This window comes from Pygoscelis adeliae, unplaced genomic scaffold (assembly GCF_000699105.1).
Source record: "Pygoscelis adeliae isolate BGI_AS28 unplaced genomic scaffold, ASM69910v1 Scaffold157, whole genome shotgun sequence".
In the NCBI taxonomy this organism is placed as follows: Eukaryota; Metazoa; Chordata; class Aves; order Sphenisciformes; family Spheniscidae; genus Pygoscelis; species Pygoscelis adeliae.
In genome coordinates, this window is record NW_008825107.1 from 826,981 (window position 1) to 847,704 (window position 20,724).

Here is a 20,724-nt window from a genome sequence, read left to right on the forward strand (position 1 = left end):
TGTTTAAATGCTAATTAGTTCCCCTCTGGTCACTCCTGGATTATCCAGGGGACCGATCTATTGTCTGCTTTATTCCATGGCTTCTGGATCTACAGCTAGAGCAGACTCATACATGAATGATTCTGCGGTTTTGCCAAAATTTTTAGAGGAGGAGATATGCACTTTACCACTTAGTCTACTTTGGCAGTTGACCACCGTCACTTTCGTATGTGGAGCTCAAAGTCAACTCCTCTGCATTGCCACACTAGTTAACATCAAAGTTCCTTTCAGTCCAACATCTTGCCACTGAGACTAAATATTAAGACATTTCAATGAGATGAGAGAATCCTGTTAGTAGTCTGAACATCAACTATTTGGCTTATTTAGAGATGTGAAGCTTTGCAAAGTGAGTGTTAACATCTATTGGGGGGGAAGAGAATGAATACTGATCGCTCTGAGACTATCCGGAGATCCAGTCTTGAATCACAAGTTTTTATTTTCTGTGACTGACTTTGGTAATAAGCCGAAGTGTATGTTGCCTAGAGAGGTGCATCTCTTAGTGGTTTTGAATTTGCTATTTATTGGTTTTTATTGAGTGCTGCCTTGGCATTTGAGAATCCCATTGTGACTTAACTCTAGAAAGCTGAGTAACTGAACTTGTATGAAAACCTGTGACAATTACTTGCATACTGACTGTTTTGCCTGAAAGGAATTTCTTTGAAGATTCTTCAGAAAGAGATGGCTGAAGGTGACATCAGTTGAACCTTGGGTGTGGACATACTCCCACAAAATTGTTTTGAAAAAGTTGTAGTAATAGCTGCATTTACTAGTTAGTTGATGGATGTAATCCTGTAAGGTTATTGCTTGGTCAAGAAAGCTAGAAGTCAAAGTGCGTGGTGGAGTGGAGCAGGAGATGCAGCAGTAACTCCTTCAGACAAGAATCTTCAGGCCAGATGGCAGAAGTATAGTTACATTCAGATCCTCAAGCCCCATGTCAGATTCACTATCCTATAACCTCAGAGGACTTGTTATGCAAGTACCTTTTTTCCTGTTTGTAAGGCAGAAATCACAAACTACCCTTATTAGGATACAGGAAAAGAATACGTAGAATTGCTTTTGTCAATATCGATGATAGCAGATACTTGTTCTGTGCTTTTAGAATATCTGAAAAGGACTTGCATAGGTGTGGAGCATTCAATACTGTAGTTAAGGATTAAATTAATTTTCCAACCGTATCCTGCAAAATGTGATTGTTTTTCTAATGCGGTTGCTTTAGAAAATTACAAAAATTGGCTTGTCGGAGGAGACACTGACCCAGAAGTATAAGACTAGATTTATGTTTGAATTTTATTTTTATCATATGTCTTTTCTACCCTTCTGGTTTTCCTTTTGTGTGGTGTTTTTTGTTGTGGTTTTTTGTTTGTTTTGTTTTTAAGAATGACACTTAAATATATATTATCTTGTTAAAATAACTGCTGGCTGTTGTATGTTGTAGGTACTTTTTGCTGTGTGTGAACTACTTCTTTTATGGAGAGACTGTAGCTGATTACTTCGCTACATTTGTTCAGAGAAGAGAACAGCTTCAATTCCTAATTCGTTACCACAGATTTATATCTTTTGCACTCTATTTAACAGGTAAGTGTACGAAATTGCACAAATGAAAGAACTTTGTGCTGCATTTGTTTCTGTGCTTATTTCTTTTAAAATAAAAAAAAAAAAAAATTGCTCCCCAGCTTTATGCACTTCCAGCTTCTTTTTCCTCTTGATGTTCAAGGAAATTAGGTGTTCACAGTTCCATTTTTCCTGTGAAAGGATGAATATAAATTTTGCGTTCACTGAGAAGAAAGCAGCCTAAACAAGTAAATGATCTTGAGAAAGTTGAGCTAATAGCGCTCAAGAGAAGTTGGCATGAACTAATTTTGATCGCTGAAGAACTGGGGCTCAGTACCTGAATACATGAACGCTATTTGGCAGTCTGTGGAGATGACTTGTATGTGTAATTGCTGTGCTGGGTTGATGCTTTATTGTGCAAGTGTTCTGCTAGGTCGACAGCAATACGGTTTACCAATGTATTTTAAACTGATTATTCAAAATGCCTGAGGCTTTATTTTGTCTGCAAGATATTCAGATGCTTGCCTCATGGATAAATTTTCTTCCCTATCCAAAGAAAGACTTTTTAAAAGCTTCTTCTCTAGGAAGAAGAGACATAAGCTGGCAGTCTTGTGGGGCATTGCTTTGTGAACACGTAAATATAGTCCAAGGCGTTTTCAGCAATGTGGTAAAATTACTTTAGCCTAAACTTAAATCAATTGAAGATTCAGATTGGCCTAAGGGACAGGAGACTGCTATGCTACAAATACTTGTAAAATATATTAAGAAACCTGATCTTCATGATGAACTGTCAGTCTGTCTACTGTTAATTTTTTTTTTTTTTAAACCAGATAAAAATTCTACTCGGTGCTTAGATCGCAAACTTGAAACCAGCTTTGCAAGACTTGACCTTTTTCAGCTGGCTTTGGCTGAGGAAACTAACTTAACTAATGCCTCATGACTGCTGAAGGGCGGTGAGGGGTGAGATGAGACAAGCCAGTCATGAGCAAAAGCAAGAGGCAGAGCATAGCAGAGCCCCTTGGTGGCTGTCGCATTGGGATCGTGGGGTCACTGAGGGGCTGTCCCCAGGGTTAAGGGTCTTTTGAGGGCCTCTGACCCTTGCTGGTGCAGGAAGTTGCCCTAGGGGAGACAACATGCTGTTAGCCACCCAGAGCGTTTCTTTCAGTCAGTTGAATTCTCCAATGCCTGCACTTCATGCTTGCATTGCATGCAGCTGTATGCCTGTCTGGGGGAAAGGGGCAAGCTGGTCTTTTCCTTTCAATTATTTCTGTTAATTATTCAAAACCAGCTTGTCGACCTGGTTTTTGAGTGGCTTTTAAAGGTGATGGTGTCCTCCCTTAAAAATTGATGTCTACGATGGGACCTTGTAAGTAATGAAATGGATGCTCTTTACTCATGTTAACTAAATCTTATGCTCTAATGAGAATAATTCTACATGTATACTTAACTGAATACAAGCAAATGCTTCTAACAGCAGAGGGATTAAAAGCTGCTTCAAGGGAAGAGAATTACTGGTATACCACAGTTCAGAGTAATTAAATATAAGACGGTACAAACTACACTTGCTTTGTTTTACAGGATTCTGCATGTTTGTTTTGAGTTTAGTGAAGAAACATTATCGTCTGCAGTTTTACATGGTGTGTATTACCCACTTTGCTGTGGTCACTTGTTATGAATGTCACTAGAAACAGTCGTGTCCCTGTGTTCATAAAATAGCTTGGAAAAGGGGTGTGGAAAATGAGCTTAAACCAACAGTAGCATGAAATCAAGTGGTGTTGGGGCTGTTCGGTATCTGTTCACCTTGCAGCTTATTATTATTATATCATGGGATGTGGCCTTTCAGTCAATACAAGCTGTCATTGGTGAGACCTTGTGCATATACAATGTGATACGTTTCCCCTAGTAATAGGCTGGTACGAAAGAGATTCCTGGAGAAAGGGGTGTGCATCTCCCTCCCAGGTCTGAAGCCAAATAGTTCAGCATAGCATGGGAAGTGGTTCTTGTGACTCAAGTGTTACTTTGTAGAGGCCCCATTGAAGTACTATGAAGGGAACTTGATCTTAACCCCTATGTGGAAGATTTATTCTGTGACATTTAACAGCAGTTCTGGTATTCTGCTCTGCTTTGCCTCAGTAGATCATTAATCTATTAAAAGAAACCAATGTTCTCATCTCTTGTATTTGTCCACCTAATAAACAGCATAGTAGCTAATCAAGAGCATGAACCTTTTTCTTATATGTATCTTATAGGTTCAAAACTAATTTTGTAACATCACAGGTTAAAAAACCCAAACCAAAACAAACAAAAAAAACCAAAAAAACAAACCACCACCCAAAACCAAACCAAAACAAACCCAAAAAACCCCACTGAACTGCCCCCCGCTTCTATATAGGAATGATTAGAAATAACAGTAAAACATTAATGCAGTACAGCTCCAGTCTTTAAAGAACTTGAGCAGTCAGGGCATTGTGCAACCTTAAAGATTTCCTAAAGCGCTGGGGATGCAGTTAACCCCTCTGTTTCTACAGTGCTTTAGGTAGCACTTTACCATTGAGGATCCTTAATTCTAGACTAGGACTTAGCTGAGCCCTGTATGAGCATGTAAAAAAATATTTTGCTCAAAAAAATTTACCCTGTTTGTGGGAGAACTTGCCTGGCAGGGAGATGCAGCTTTTCTAGGAGAGGTGGTCTTTATCTTCTAATCTGCAAAAAAAGTCCTCATCTTCAGATTGGCACAAGGTAAATATATTAATTTTCCATGATTTTTTTTTTCCTTTTCCCCATTCTGGAAAGAAGGCAGAAAAAATGTGGTGTGAGTCATATGATGTGGTGCCTGCCCAGAAAACATTAAGGTGTGACTACCTAAGAATTGCAGTAAAACAGAGGGAAGCCGTGTATCCACTGTGTGGCAACAAGGTGTTTGGACAGACAAGGAGAGTAGCCATTTGGTTTTAGGTGGTGTTCCAATATCACTGTACAAATACTAAAAATTTTGCTGCAGAGATGCTTTAATTAACCAGCAGGTAATATTTTCAGAAACCTTTAGTCAGTTCTTGCACACCACCTTTCAGCCTTCTTGAGTTGTCTTAACTAGAAGTAGATGCTGGATGCCATAGGAAAACACATGTGATAGGAGACTTAAGAAGTAGGACATTCCAAGTGTTAAATCGCCCAGACATTTAGAGTGCTTAAATTTGGTGTTTCTTGGAAAAACTACCAGTTCTTGATTTAAAAGTTTTTGGAAAATAAAATCTATTGTAGCATCTTTACTGGTAAACTGTTTGGAAACCACTTTATTGTACACTGGCGCTACAGAATAAACACCAAGTACATGCAGTAATACTGAGGAAAATTACTGTTTAAATGATCGTGCGCATAAAAATTAACACTTTGTTTTCACTAATCCTGAGAATTCTCATGTTTCATAAGAGGACTGGTATTCTGTTATGAGAGATATCCACATCTGTGTAACATGACTCTTTCATGAGTAGTTCATTGCCATTTTATTGTTACAGTTCTGACATGTCTGCTATATGTATATACAGAATATCACATTGCTTATGTTTCTTTGCTGCTTTCATGCTGAAGGTGTATGTCTTATTAAATCAGATGTTAAACTGCACATTATAAAATTCTGGGTGGAGGTAAGTGATGGGGAAACCTGTTAAAGTTTCAGTACTTGCTTCAGAAAGCCAGCTAACTTGTGATATACTGTATGCACACATCTCTTGCATTATCACTAGAACTGGTCTTTCCTGTGAGCTCCTAAGTAGCTCCTCTAGCTGACACACCAATATTTATCAAGGTGTATGGATCGGTGTTTTCACTAACTGTTGTGTTGTTGCATTGTTAACAGTTCGCATGGACTCATGTCACTTTGCTGATCACTGTAACTCAATCTCATCTTGTCATCCAAAATCTCTTTGAAGGCATGATCTGGTAAGGGGACAGTAATAAACTGATTTGTAACTCTATTGCATTGTAAGCTTGGTTCTTTTACATAGATCTGGTTAGGGAATAATCATGGGAACAGTTAAAGCAGCACAAATTAAAGAAACATTAGTGTCTAGTTGGAAGGGGAGTCAGAGGAATTGGGAGCGATGAGGTAAAGGATACAGGAGAGGAAGCAGAAACCTCTTAAACTAGATTGGCAGCCACAAGTACGATAGTTTTGAACAACCACTTCATTTACTTGCAAGGAATAGGATTGCTTGCATGCTTGGTGAAATAGTTCCCATAGCATTTTGCTGAATGAATTAATATCTAGCAATTCTTTTCCAATTACTTGGGAGCTTTAGGTTGCTCAGAACTATTGAAGTTGGACCATTTAATTTGAAATCCCCAATCTGGCCACCTTCCCTGCCACCTTCCCTGTTCAGATAAATTCAGATTACTTAAAATATTTTAAGAGTTTACATCTTGGATATTGCTGGATCATCTTAATGCCCCATTTCCAGCAATATATTAAATTCTGATGATGCAGTTAAACTTGATTACTTAAAACCACTCCTCAAAGAGAGGGTGTGTTTTTCCACCCCCCCACTTCTTGAGGGACAGGGTAAATTACAAGTTGAGAAAGAAGGAAGAAGCACATGGAAGATGATTTGTGTTCTTCCAAGGACATAATACTGCATGTTCTCCTTTTTCTTTTCCTGACATATGTACAACTGGGGAGATTGAGCACGTCTTTTCTGCAATATAGTTAGAAAGAAAACCCAAAGCCTTTGACAAAGTTTGTATAAACAAATTCTTTTCACAGTGGTCATGTTCATGTGCCAAAAACTGAACCTAATTGCCTTGCTAGCCTACTATTTCTTATTTCCACTGGTGCTAGGCAATTTGGCAGATGGTCAGAAAATCTGGCTTTTAACTTATTAATACATCCGTGCTTTGAAAAGGGAAAAAAAGAGGTTAACAGGCTTGAGTAACAAATTCAGATGCTGTTTGCATGCAGAGAACACTTAGAAAGCTAACACAGGCTGCTCCAAACTGACGAGGAAAAAAAAAGGAAAACTTTTTTTTTTTAAATTTAGATATCATTAAACTGTACAAGGAATTTGCTTGCTTTGATGTTACCAATAACATTAACATTTTTATATCTGTTGATTTCTTCTTAACTGTGGTACCAGTCTTCAAGCCTGATAAGGAAAAAGCCAGCCTGTTCACATTTTAAGCTCAGGCACCAAAATCATATTTTAACTTGAACTAATATGGGTCTGTAATGGTCTTGATTGGCTGAAGACTAAAACCAATATAGCTAAATATGCTGCTCATGGGGGAACTAGGTGAACATGTTATGAAACGTAATCCCTTCTAAATACTACAGAAAAATTTCCCAGAAAGAAATGCTGCTGTTTCAGTTTCTGTCCTGTGTTTAGGTTTGGGCAGCTTCTCTTTTTCTCCATGAAACTTTTAATGTCTTTCTCTAGGTTTCTGGTTCCAATTTCAAGTGTTATCTGCAATGATATTACCGCTTACATTTTTGGATTCTTCTTTGGCAGAACTCCATTAATTAAGGTATGTACTTAGGCACTTCCTCACTAACAAGCTTTTACAATTTATAGCATTTTTGATACTTGTTCAAAAACACATTTGTGGAAAAAATACTTTCTGCTGTACTGCATGATACACATCTTTGCTAAAAAACCGAATTGACTATCCTGTTTCTGAAGATTTGTAAGTGGAAACTGGGGTTGATGTGAATGTAATATTGACATTACAGTATAATACAGTTCAAGCCTATTGCATCATCATTTATAATGGCTTGCTTTTTGGATTTCATATGCAGGTTTAACTGCATGCTTACTGTACAGAAACTGTAATTTGAAATAAGCTGCTAGGTCACGTATACCTATTCCTCATCTGGTCTCATTGATGTAGCACTCAGAAGGGCTCGAGCAGTAATCTTCCTATTCTGGTAGAGTATGCAAGACCCCACAGAAAGCCATGAATTATTACTTTCATGATGTTGCCATGTTAACTTTTGCGTATTTAGTTGGTTCTGATATTAAACTGCTCCTACATTGAAAATGTGATAGGATTTGATGAAGAAAATAGCTTGCTACACTGGTCTTTCTAGGCCAGTTATTTGCTGTATTAGTTTGCCAGTCTGTATAGGCACAGGAAGCTAGTGTCTCCCGAGGAGCGTCCCCAGCAGCAGTTGTCTAACACCCAGGCTTTTGTCACTATCTCCATGTGCACTTGCTAGCAGAGGTCTCCAACAGAGCCATAGCGTGCTCGTGCAGGTTTCCAAGCCTTCTGCTTGAAGGAGGTCAGCTGCTTAATCAGGGTCAGCTGTGGCCAGAGGCAGGCAGCAGCCTCCAGACACAGCAGCAGATGGGAAGGGAGCTCTCCGTTCCCTCACGCTGCCCAGTGGCTCCAACCAAACTGTGGCACTTTCCCTCCTTGCCTGGGACAGGTGCTAGCCATACTCCTCTGTTTATCATGTTCAGTGGCTGCAGCTGCTGACATTCAGTATTTCACGCATACCTTTGAAAAACCAAGTAGGAGCTTAATTTTCACAAACAAGGTCCAGAAATAGAGTAAAAAAGGGTTCAGTGATGCAACTGATGAGGCTAACAAGCTCTCTTTTGTGCCTAGCTATCTCCCAAGAAGACCTGGGAAGGGTTCATTGGAGGCTTCTTTTCCACAGTTGTATTTGGATTTATTGTAAGTAACCACAGGACTTTCCTTGTATAGGTTCAGTTTTCAACTTCCTGTTTTTACTTGAAGCAAAATCACTGACAAATCTGGTCATCTCAGACTGCTGAAAGCCTAAGAGTTAGAGGTCTTTTTGGCTAGAGAATTCTGCCAATTTGTAACTAGCTGTAAAGGCTAGGCAAGGCTTGCACCTATCCTGAATAGGTTATACTGACTATTTTTGCCATTGCTGTTACTATATCTGGAACTATTTTATCTATTAGTTGTATCCCTATTTTAAAATTGAAGTTTATTGATAGCATTATTTATGCTTTGTAGTAATATTTTTGTATTACATAATTTATGACATTTCTCCTGAGAAGTAGTTTACACTGGTGGTATGCATAGAAGATAATAACAGCATACAGTAACTGTTCTGATAAGTAATTTATCACCGAGGTCAGCAGAACCTATGACTGCCAAACTTGGTAGAAGCGATAGTTCAAGTTTTAATGGAGAAGTGAACTGCAAACAAATTATGAGTGGCTAACGTTTTGGGATTTCATAATGCAGAAACATCCAGTAGATATGAATCTGAGAGATATGAAAAGGAAAACAAGTTGGGAAATCATCGCTAAGTGCATTGAACGTCCACATTTGTCTGCTTTGTGGAGGCATTCTCCAACTTAAACAGGCTGATTTTACGCCATTCTGGGTCTCTTTGTTATTAAAAAGATTTTCATTATCCTCAGCTTGCAATGACAAAGCCATCCATTACAATATGATTTTTGACTGTAACAACAAATGCCTGTTTCAGGAGTCCTTGTTTTGCTTTTCAGTTTTCCTATTTTTTGGCTCAACATCAGTACTTTGTCTGCCCCGTGGAATATAACAGTGAAACCAACAGATTTGTGACAGAGTGTGAACCTTCAGAGCTCTTTCAGATTAAGAAGTACTCTGTGCCGCCATTGCTTCAGGCTGTGTTGGGATGGGTAAGGAAAAAACCAAGGCTTTGGTTAAAATTGAAATCGTACTTCCCAGCTTGAATGGTTTTCTAAAACTTTTTAGAAAGGTATATGAATGCTGGTAAGGCTTGAAGGGTAAGAACTGAATTGATACCGTTAGCCTTTCCGTTGCTCAGACAGGGGAGGTGGTCACCCAAGCAGAATTGAAATGCATTGCTGGAGCCACCTGAGGAAACCCGCCTGTGTTCTTGTGGCCTGTATTCTCTTTGTGCTGGAAATGGATGTCACTTAAGCATTTTGCAGACAAACCTATTTTTGAAGAGCAACCTTTAAATTTTTGTAGAAAGTGGACAAAGGCTTATTATGGCCCAAATTAATAGCAAGCTTAAGTAATCTTGTAGAAGTTCATTCCGTTTTCAGCTAGTGTGTAACCGCTGTTAGGATTGGACTCGTACTTTCTTCACCACGTAGCATCTTGTGCGTTAGTGCCATTACTTCCATGCTGAGTGAAAAAGGAGTACCAGTAATAGTTCCATGTAATGTAGTCACCAACCCTTTTCCTCACACCCAGCCTGCAAATTCTTTTAAGTGAGCTGTTGTGTCTTTACCTGTCAGGAAATGGGTGGTCAATTATCCTACTATACAAAGCAGTGCTTCAGAAGCCACAGGCTCCAGAGGCACTCCAACAGGAAGAGAATACCAAATAGAAACAAAGCAGTCTGTCATTATCTTTCCTTTAGGGCAAAGAGGAGGTGACTGGGATAAATGCAGAACAAGTGGGTTCTGCAACACTCCCCTCGCCTGTGCAATGGCTCAGCAGAGAGAGTGAGTGTACAGCACTAGGGAAGGCAGTGGGCTTTACCTGTGGTTACCTGGGGGTAACACTGAAGGTAAAAAGTTGATGTGGTTACAAGAAGAAAGCACAAACTGGAAACTGTAGCAACCAAACCTAAGACTAAAAGTAATTAATGGCTACGGTTGGTACTTAGAAAAGCAAGATTACATCTAGAAGGAGCTCCGATATTTTCATACCAAATGAACGTACCGTTGCTTCAGGGACTGTGGGGTTGATTGCAAATTTAATAAGGATTTTTCTGCACAGAAACATAATGTGGACCGAGCAGAGAGAAATCTTACTGTGTCCAGCTATATTGTGTATTTTGGTAAAGGGTAAGGAGATGGGAATGCCCAGCTCTATGCCAGTCTAATAGATAGCTATCAGTTAACCCTAAAAAGAGATGGTAGTTCCACGTGCACTTCTGAAGTACTTTTGCCAGGCTCTAACAAGCCTTTTGAGGAGAGAATTAGTTTTAGCACTCTTTACAGAAAGTCAAATTGAATCTACTTGTTTGGGCAACAGCCTGCTTTTGGTTTTCCCTCTGTTACTCAGTTCCTGATGTTCTCTCACAGAAATATGACCAGATGTTACGGTTGGAAGACACTTTGCTTGGTGTCAAAAGATGTCGAGCCTTGAGTTCTCCCAACAAAATTGACTTAATTCCAACTCATAAACTTTTCTGTTTGACCAACTGAATAGTTTAGCCTAAAAGAAAGGTGACTTAAGATAACTGTACAAAGTAATCAAGAAGTTAATTGGTGTTGGCCAGCTGTGATGCAAATCAGAAACACAAGGTACAGGGTTTTTCAGCTACAGATGGCGTTTATCAAGACTTGCCAGGTGAGGTGTGCTCTGCTCTCAGGGATGAGGCCAGTATGGCATTCCCTCAAAGGCTGGAGCTTGTACTATTGACTTGAAAGTGCTCAAAGCTAAGTTACCAAAAAAACCCCAAACCCAGAAAACCCAAACAAACCAAAAAACCCCAATCAAAAAATCCCAACAAACCCAAAACACCCCAACCAACCGACACCCCCCCCCCTTTTTTTTTCTAATCTGTGTCAGGAAGGAAAACAAGTACCTGTTGCCAATGAAGTCTCTCTTATCTTTAAGAACTTGAATGGATCAAACCAAATTTCAAGTCTGTGAATAGGCTGAGGGGAACAATATCTGTTTAAATGCAAACCAAAAAGTATTAATGGGGGTAAACCTTCTATCTCCCTTTATTGCTGTATATACACAAAGGTTACAGTATGGCGGACTAGTGCAAAATTCATATCTATCTTGTGAGAGCACTTGAAAGAAGTGACAGTGAATTGCGTGAAGGTGACAAGTTTGTGGAGAGCATTGGGCCACTTACTAGAGCAATACTAGGAATTTGTGGAAAGCTCCTTTGTTTACAGGAAATGGAGCTGGAAAAGCAGAGCCGGGAAAGACTAGCGAATCCCATTGTACGTTATGGAATTAGTAGTTATATTCCTTATCATCAACTAAGGGATTTGCTGAAAACCACATCATTTGTTAAAGTTGACTGCTCTAGCAACCCCGAATAATTCATCCTGTTCACATGACCAGACCTTTCAGCAGCTTTCTACAGTGTGTCTGCTTTTCCTTTCTTTACAGTATTACTTTGTGTCAGGAAAACTGGAGCTTCGTGGAAATTTGCTCTGTTACAGCCCCATTTGAAAATATTTAAGCTTAAAATGCCTATAATCATATTGAAATACAGTGCTAATTATTTTTCTTGTAGGAAACAGTGAATATGTACCCATTTCAGATGCACAGCATTGCACTGTCAACATTTGCCTCATTAATTGGGCCATTTGGAGGATTCTTCGCCAGTGGATTTAAAAGAGCTTTCAAAATCAAGGTGTGTAATGACTCCTGTAAGCTGGTTTTGTTTTGGTTTTCTCTTTGAATTAGATAAATTGGTGGGTTGGGTTTGTTTGTTTGTTTTTTTCCAATTGTTCATTGTAGTACCTAGTGTTTCTACTAAGGTGCGATGATGTTTGAGCTGTTTTTTAGCATCAGCAGCAGTATTTAGTTTTACCAGATATATGTATGTGTTATTCTTAAAACTTTGTGTAATCAACATGTGACTTTAGTGTTGGAATTCTAAGAATAATTTGGTTTCATATTTTGGTTGATAATTACTCTTCCAAGTCATGTTGCAGAAGTGGTTTAGACAAGCAAGATGTGAGATATCATACTTGACGTGAAAGGCAATCTGTAGATGCCTAAGAAGCACCGACAGTGGTTTACCCTTCAGATTGTGGCTGGCTGTGTTTTACCAATAGTATTTGTGTCGTACGCAGATGCTGACGTGTCAGGTTCACCAAAGCATGAGATGTTTGGCTGCCTTTGCCAATACAGTGCCGCCTTGTAACAAGAGTGTGTGTTGGCAAATGATGTGATGTGCTAACCTCTGTTTATTGCAAGGTGTGCGCTGTCGCTTGTGGCAGTGTTGTCCCTGGCTGGTATTAAGTGGCAGCAGAAGTATGGGAAGAGGGCAGCCCCAAATTTTCTCCCGACCTTCTTTATGTCTTGGTAGGCCTGCTGTAATTCTTATCCTGTTGCTTTTTGTTTTTCTTGTTGTTGTTCCCTGTGTCCACCAGTTTTGGCATGTGCTTTGCACAGAAGCATATAAACCTCTCTGTTTGTGCTGAACTCCCGTACATGTGCTTGTACTTACTCTCTTTCTTATGCCAGTCCGAGCACCTTGTCCGGCACTTTGCTAGCTACAGCCTCGTGTGCTGTCGTACCTGTACGTCCAGGTAGCAAAAGACTGTCTGTGTGAAGAAGGACTTTTTGGGGAAAAAATGCTTCTGAAAAGCAGCACTTATTCTTAAAGTAGAACATTAAAAAGTAGATTTTTATTTTTTTTTTTTTTTTTAATACTTCTGAGCCCCAAGGTGGTGACTAAAGGACTGTCGGGAAGACAGGGATATTGTGGAATTGTTACTGCAGGCAGCGCGTAGATTGAGTTAGACACTCTCTGCCTGCCCAGCGCTGGAGGGCTGGAGTGGCACCGGCACAGGACTGGTTTAACTTGCTGGCAGTTGCCCCACATGAGTAAGGTCAGGGTTTTCACCCAGTGAGTACACAAGTGAGTGTGGATGACAAAAGGATATACGAGGGTAGTTCAACTGGTAAAGCTGTTCTACAGACAAGATCGGGTAACAAAAAGGTAGTGTATTGAGCTTTGTTTGCATCAGAAATATATTTTTTTTAAGTAGTGATAATTTTTTCACTACAGGGTTTTTTGATTCTGTTAAATATATTTATATTGTATGCACACATTATGGTTTTTAGCTATGGTTACCAAGAACGGCAAAAAAACCGGCAGGTGAACGGGCAGTATGACTTGCAAAGCCAGTGTTAGACAGTGGAAAGAGTCCTCAGGTTACTGCTTCTCTTGTAGCAAATGTATATTCCCTGGTAACAAGTGCTTCAGCAGCAGCTACCAGTAGAGGATAAAGCAATAAAAGTATTAAAGAGGAGAATTAGATTTTGCAGAAGCAAGAAATGACAGCCATGAGCTTAAGAGGCTCGCTACAAAATGAAGTATGTATAGGCATGCAAGTGTACTCAGTACCGGCAAACCTGCACCTGACCTACCGCTGTCCTCTTGTGTGATACTGCGGACAAGTTGCTTCATCTCTCCTTTTTCTTCTCACCCCTTGACTCACCTTTGCAGTTAAAAACTCCTTTAGCAAAGGAGGCTCTTTCTAACTTTTGGCTCAGTGCAATGAAATGGTAGCTTAATTGCGGCCTTAATGTGCTGCTGTCAAGTGATATGTCATTAGTGTGTTTCGTCAGAATCACTGACCATGATTTTATTTTCTTCCCCCCCCCCGCCCCTGTCCTTCACACCCAAAAGGATTTCGCAGACACAATCCCTGGGCATGGTGGGATAATGGATCGCTTTGATTGTCAGTACTTGATGGCCACTTTTGTTCATGTCTATATCACCAGTTTCATAAGGTATGGGCTTTTTACAATATTAACTACTTAAGCTTGATGATGATGTGACTAATGATGTGACTGATGATGATAAGCTTGATGATGGAGTGACTACATCAGTGGACACAGGAAGGGCTACAGATGTCGTCTATCTGGACCTCTGTAAGGCCTTTGACACAGCCCCCCACAACATCCTTCTCTCTAAACTGGAGAGGGATGGATTTGATGGGTGGACTGTCCAGCGGGTGAGGAATTGGTTAGATGGTCGCATCCAGAGGGTAGTGGTCAACAGCTCAATGTCCAGATGGAGATTGGTGACGAGCGGCGTCCCGCAGGGGTCCGTATTGGGACCAGTACTGTTTAATATCTTCATCAATGACATAGACAGTGGGATCGAGTGCACCCTCAGCAAGTTTGCAGGTGACACCAAGCTGAGTGGTGCGGTCGACACGCCAGAGGGACGGGATGCCATCCAGAGGGACCTGGACAAGCTGGAGAAGTGGGCCTGTGTGATCCTCATGAGGTTTAACAAGGCCCAGGGCAAGGTCCTGCACCTGGGTCGGGGCAACCCCCTGTATCAATACAGGCTGGGGGTGAAGGGATTGAGAGCAGCCCTGCCGAGAAGGACTTGGGGGTACTGCTGGATGAAAAGCTGGACATGAGCCAGCAATGTGCGCTCGCAGCCCAGAAGGCCAACCATATCCTGGGCTGCATCGAAAGAAGCGTGGCCAGCAGGTCGAGGGAGGTGATTCTGCCCCTCTACTCTGCTCTGGTGAGACCCCACCTGGAGTACTGTGTCCAGCTCTGGAGCCCTCAGCATAAGACAGACATGGACCTGTTGGAGGGGGTCCAGAGGAGGGTCACAAAAAAGATCAGAGGGGTGGAACACCTCTCCTATGAAGAAAGGCTGAGAGAATTGGGGTTGTTCAGCCTAGAGAAGAGAAGGCTTCAGGGAGACCTTACTGCAGCCTATCAGTACCTAAAGCGGACTTATAAAAAAGATGGTGGCAAACTTTTGAGCAGGGCCTGTTGCAGCAGGACAAGGGGGAATGGCTTTAAACTAAAGGGGAGGTAGATATAGACTAGATGTAAGGAAGACATATTTTACGCTGAGGGTGGTGAAACGCTGGCACAGGTTGCCCAGAGAGGTGGTGGATGCCCCATCCCTGGAAACATTCAAGGTCAGGTTGGACGGGGCTCTGAGCAACCTGATCTAGTTGAAGATGTCCCTGCCCACGGCGGGGGTGTTGGACTAGATGACCTTTAAAGGTCGCTTCCAACCCAAACTATTCTATGAATCTATAAGCTTGCACAGGAGCTGTACCATAGTTACTTCATACAAGTTATGTTCTGCACTGTTGGCATAGCAGAGATTGCAGGTTTCTAAATCTGATTTATGCAATGATTTCAAATACAGAACTATTAAGAAAACATATGTCACTGCCTAGGATTTGTGTCAGGTTCAAGCTGTGCCTTAATGTTTCTGTGACTGCTATTAAAGGTAACCTGTGTGCCCTAAATATCAGAAAGTTTTTGTAGCAGCCTCTTAGAAGTTCTACTAGAATTTACTGATTACAGGGAGGTATGAGGATGGGGTTTTCGGCAGGAGGGTTGCTGCAGCATCTGCTTTCCCTGTGTGGTTCCTGAAGAGCCTGTAGGTTGCGAGACTGCAGTTCTTCCTGTAAGTTTCAGTATTTCTGTCGCTTGACTTGGGATTTTCTGTTTAAGATGAAAACACTACAGTTAAAGAGAGGAGGGAACTTCTTAAAAATACTGCTCATCTTCCCTGAACCACACCAGCTTTCAAGAAGAAAATTGTCATTCCCATGATTTCTTACAGTCAGTCATTCTAGTTCCTGGAGCAGGGGGGATCAAGGGGCTGTAGGTGTTCAAACTAAGGGCATGTAGGGTACATGCCCTTAGTTTTGCAAATGCATATGGCTAAATAATTACTAGATACCTCATCAGCAACAGATTCTTTGCCTCATATTCGGTCCACCTTAGCTAGTCACTTACAGTCTACTTCTAAAAATGAGGCTGTTATTTAGAAAAGCTTGGTTTAATTTGCGGTTTTCTTTACTGACTTGGCCAACTTTCCTTTCAGTTCAATAGTACACAGCTTATCTGTCAACAGATACTAAACTAAAAAAGATCTGTTGATGAAAAATGTTGATAACAGTGATTAAGGATGAATCAGTGAATCTTATTTGTCATAAGCCTTCTTAATATACCCATCTGACAGCAAATACAAGAAATGCTTTTTAGTTTCTGTTCAGATTGAGCTAAGGAGTATGTTTTGCCAGTAATGCTCACCCATGCATCCTGAGGAGAGAGGCTGGGAGAAATTCATAACTTTGTGTCCCAAAAAAGAGAAGACATTGTTTGTGCAGCAAGAGGAAAATGGAAAGCTGTTGAAAAGTTTCTTTAGAGCTGCTGCTCACAAGAAAAATTTTCTTTTTTCATTGATAGGGGTCCAAATCCCAGCAAATTACTGAAACAGCTGTTGATACTTCAGCCTGAGCAACAACTAATCGTGTATAAAACCCTGAAATCTCACCTCGTTGAAAAAGGGATCCTGCAGCCATCCCTGAGAGGGTAGCTTGTCAAAACGGAGGGCTAGAAGAAACCTCCGTTTACGAGAAGCCTGTGGAAAAGCATTGCAAATGTGCACATAGATAATAGCTAAAGGAAGAGTAGTTTGTGGTCTGGAAGAGGTGAATGTTTCCTCAAATGAATGTGAATGCTATGACTTCCTATTAGGACACAGAAGATCTCTTACTCCTAAAATAATGAAAATGCTTGCGAAGTAACAGTACACATGCTGTATATTGTAGTTCCTGAAGTGGACGGCAGCAGTCTTCCTTCAGCACCCAGCCTGACAGGCTTTGTATTTAAAAAAAAAAAAAAATCACCATTAGTTTTTAATGAGTTATTTAATATTGCATATCTTAGCAATACTTTTTTGGTCTCCAGTGGTTACTGAAGCATAAACAGATGAGGCAGGTGGTCACTTTTATGTAGCCCAGTGCTGAAATTACAATTGGGCAGAAAATGCTTGTTAGCCTGGTCAAAGAGGTACTTACAGCCTGCTGTATCAGACTACCTGTATTTACTAAATCGCGATGAAGGTTAAACTTAGCTCTGTTTTTAAGCTTTCTTATGAAACTATTTCATGCTTTCAAGAGAAAAGTACCTTTACTGAAGTATAGCTGGGCTGTTTGGGCTGTGGAGCTGCTATTTTTTTGGTTAATGTTACGGATTATAAACAAGTGTCTACATCCAACAGTAGAGATTACCTGAGAAAATGGGTAACGGTAACCCAGTAAACAGATTGGGGGGAATCTGGAGTTTAAGCCCTTGGTTTCCACGGCCTGGTCAGTGTCTGAAGACAGTAATTCAAGCCTTATTCCTTGTGCCTCTTAACTACCGCATAGAATGGGGGTATTTCCTTCTTTTTAAAAGCACTTTGAGGTCCTGAGTAAAAAGTGAAGTTTAAGTGCTGTTTTATTAACGTGTTACTCAGAGAAGGCAGAAACTTCTATCTCATGAATGTGTAAGGTACAAGACAGGATGCATGGTTCGTCTGCTGTGTATTATTATTTTAAGAAGATCCTCAAGCAAGCTTAGGTAACCACATAGGTGTTTGAATGGAGAATTTTTATAGAAAGCAGCTATTCTGTAGACTTAGCGGGGCATATGAGGAAAGCTGATGCTCTGTAATTCTTCTTAATCCTAGCTGTTTTCTAACTTTTTTCATCATGTGACATGTCTGGATGCAAATAAAAATATAAACTTTTTTGAAATGACAAAAATGACTCCTGTACAAACAGAAAGCACAAATGCCAATTTTGTTTTGGTATACTGTAACTTGATACAATTTAATTTTTCCAACTAATTGTAAATAAGTTTCTCCTGCGGTGAATGTACTGATGCCACGTGTGTGTATATGTATATAAAATATTAAAAGGTGTATGTGTGTATATATATATAAAAGGTGAAAATTTTAAATGGTTGGTGCTACTTGAGGATAAAACCATGGAGAAAATCACTAGGGTGGGTGATAAGCTGTATCTGTAAAATTCAGACTGCTTTTTGTTGAACGCCATGCAGCTGAGACCACTGTGCACTCTGTTTTGCACTTAGGCCATGGTAGCGTGTGTACAGCTTGTGTATGGAAGAGCACCCCTGTACATGGCTATGAAATGAAATCCAGGTCTCAAGTAGTTCCTGTTGATGTCAGGTATTTGACAGAATTTAATTATGTCTGACCTGGAGATTGCAGTGCTCCACAGAGCACTGGACAGATTGCACACTCCAGGAGGTGAAAAATGTCGCCAGCTGCTTGTCCGTCAGTGGCCGTGCGACTTGGCTTATTAATTGGAGGGGACTGAATTTCAGCCCTTCCACCGGAAGGTTAAAAGGTAGCACAGCCAGGAAGTGGGACATGTGGGAAGGTGCTTTAAAAAGAAGGGAAGGGAAAATGAGAGGGCGACCAAAGTAGCGTACCTGGAAAACTAGCTTCTAGATGAGGCTTTGGTTACGTACGGGACTTTGGTAGACGCTTATGAAAAAACACAGCTGTACTGGAGCTGGTATATCTTCATCCTGGGTATTTGAAAATAAATTAAAAATTATATATAGAAAGGTAATTGTTACTTCAGAAACTTGAACTTTTTAGTGTAATTTTATAGCATGTATAATAAGGAAGTTAAAATATATTTTAGCATTTAATACAACAGAGCATTTGAAATTAATTGCTATCTATTTGCACAATAGAAAGTTCAACACTGCAATTCTGCTGTTCAGTGTTAAAATGAAGAAGGGATCACTTGTGAACTCACTCATCAATTTTCTGCATACAGTAATAGCTTCCTGCTGGCTTATGCGTGGTGTAAATGAAGCTCAGCAGGGCCTGTCACTTTGGAGTGACAACTACGCTTGCCTACTATGAAGTGTATTTACCCCACTTGTTACTTCTGTTAGTTCAAGCATTGCAACATGAACAACAGGAACATTTAACTTTTTACACCAGTGATTCTTTTCACTTGCACTTTTGTTTCAAGTTGCTAGTAATTACCTGTTGAGCAAAAAAAAATGTACATTATGTAAATATTGTAAATGGTATGAGCATATAATGTCTGGTTTAGTTTGACTGTTTCAATCTTTCATTGAAGCAGATGTTGTAAAAAAATAAATAAAACTGGGACAGAAATCCTCCTGTCTTGTATTTCCTGTGCACAGTGGGTGGTGATTTCTTAACAAAAATTTATATTCCTTTGTATTTTTCATTGAAGTTGTGTTCTTAATAGCAAAGCCTGCTATTAATTTCCTACCTTTTGCCCCTCAAGACTTCAGGCCATCCTTGACTGTTGCTGCAGGCAACTTATACGGTGTGCCTCATCTCCAAAGACAGGCAAACTTGGCATCTCTTCCAAAAGGTGCTCATTTCAACATTGTGTGCTTTTCCCTCCAAGTGGATGGTGCACAGTGTGCAATGCAGCGTGGCTACTGCAGCTACCTGGAGCTGACAGAACGGAAAAGCAATGCTTTCATTGCCCTCTGCAATTACTTCCCTCCATGTAGGAAATACCGCTGCCTGCGGCCTCTACGGCACACCAGTGAGAGGCTGGAAGAGGCTGCCACAGAGCATCAAGGCCTGATCCTGGCACTCTCTCCTCGTGGTTCATAACCAGTGAGAGAGGTCACTTACGTGGGCTAGACCGAACAACCAGAAGTGCTGCGGTGAGTGCGACGCTTGCTCAACGGGCGAGCTCCATTCGTAGGGGCGCTTCCTGGGACGGCCAGGCGGGACTTTCCCGGGTGTCTGGGCCCCCGCTGTGTCACGAGGATGGCACTGCTGCTTCTGGCCACCACTGCTCCCTCTTGCTTCCGCTCCAGGTATCTGCAAAGAAATGGCAGAGAGGGGAGGGTGTGGCAATGCCAAGACTAAAGCTCCTGCTCAGGGAGGACTCAGTGACTCCTCTTCCCACCCTGCCACATTCTGCCTCTGGAAACACGACTAATCTTTCGGTTTTCTTGGTGTCAGGGGTTGTGAAATTTTCTTGTTTTGGAACCCCACTTCCCATTCGTTATTCCTGGTGCTGCTGGCACAGGCCTGTCAGTATTCACCGTGCATGGGGATGGTGGGGTGGCAGCTGGCAGCTGCCTCCCTCCTGCTTTCCTGTTCCTTCCCTTTTAAGTCTTGGATCCGAGGCCCTTCACCTCCTGCAGCCTCAAACAAGCCAGGTAACAAATGCATCTTGTTTCTAAATTACAAAGACGACCGTAAGATCTGTTAAACACTCACCATCAACAAATCATGTCTGTGTTGCGCACCTCCTTGGACTTTAGAACACTAATGGAGAAGCACAGAGGGAGCTTTCCCATGGCCTGCACCTGCTTCCTGATGCTCTTCTGAGGAAAGGAAGGGGAAAGTTAGTGGTGAGTTTTCTCCTGCTAGACAGATAATGTTGTGGACTGTTACTTGCACAGAAACAGGAAATTTTTACCTTCAACAGACAAAACCCTTTCAAGGCATGCTCGCTGAGACAGTTGGAAGGAGCTGCTTTCAGGGATGCTAGCGTAGCAGTGGACTGGCCTGACAGCGAAAGTAATCCTTGTTTGTGCAGTTGCAGTGGAGGGAATTAGTGACTTTTTTTTTTTCTTATAACACCGACTTCAGTTGTCCTAATTAACATTTAAGCCACACTGCACAGAGTGCCTTTGTCCAGC

At 41.0% G+C, this 20,724-nt stretch overlaps 1 protein-coding gene across 1 annotated transcript in view; it reads left to right on the top strand.

Moving 5' to 3' along the window:
* Nucleotides 1–16,591, top strand: part of CDS1 (CDP-diacylglycerol synthase (phosphatidate cytidylyltransferase) 1) — a 28,020-nt gene extending 11,429 nt beyond the window's left edge. Inside the window, exons 5-13 of the mRNA XM_009327508.1 lie at nucleotides 1,475–1,614; nucleotides 3,169–3,227; nucleotides 5,447–5,529; nucleotides 7,020–7,107; nucleotides 8,191–8,259; nucleotides 9,069–9,221; nucleotides 11,780–11,899; nucleotides 13,910–14,013; nucleotides 16,462–16,591. Coding sequence (XP_009325783.1) covers nucleotides 1,475–1,614; nucleotides 3,169–3,227; nucleotides 5,447–5,529; nucleotides 7,020–7,107; nucleotides 8,191–8,259; nucleotides 9,069–9,221; nucleotides 11,780–11,899; nucleotides 13,910–14,013; nucleotides 16,462–16,591 — 946 coding nt within the window. The remainder of the gene's footprint in view (nucleotides 1–1,474; nucleotides 1,615–3,168; nucleotides 3,228–5,446; nucleotides 5,530–7,019; nucleotides 7,108–8,190; nucleotides 8,260–9,068; nucleotides 9,222–11,779; nucleotides 11,900–13,909; nucleotides 14,014–16,461) is intronic.
* Nucleotides 16,592–20,724: the final 4,133 nt, after the last annotated feature.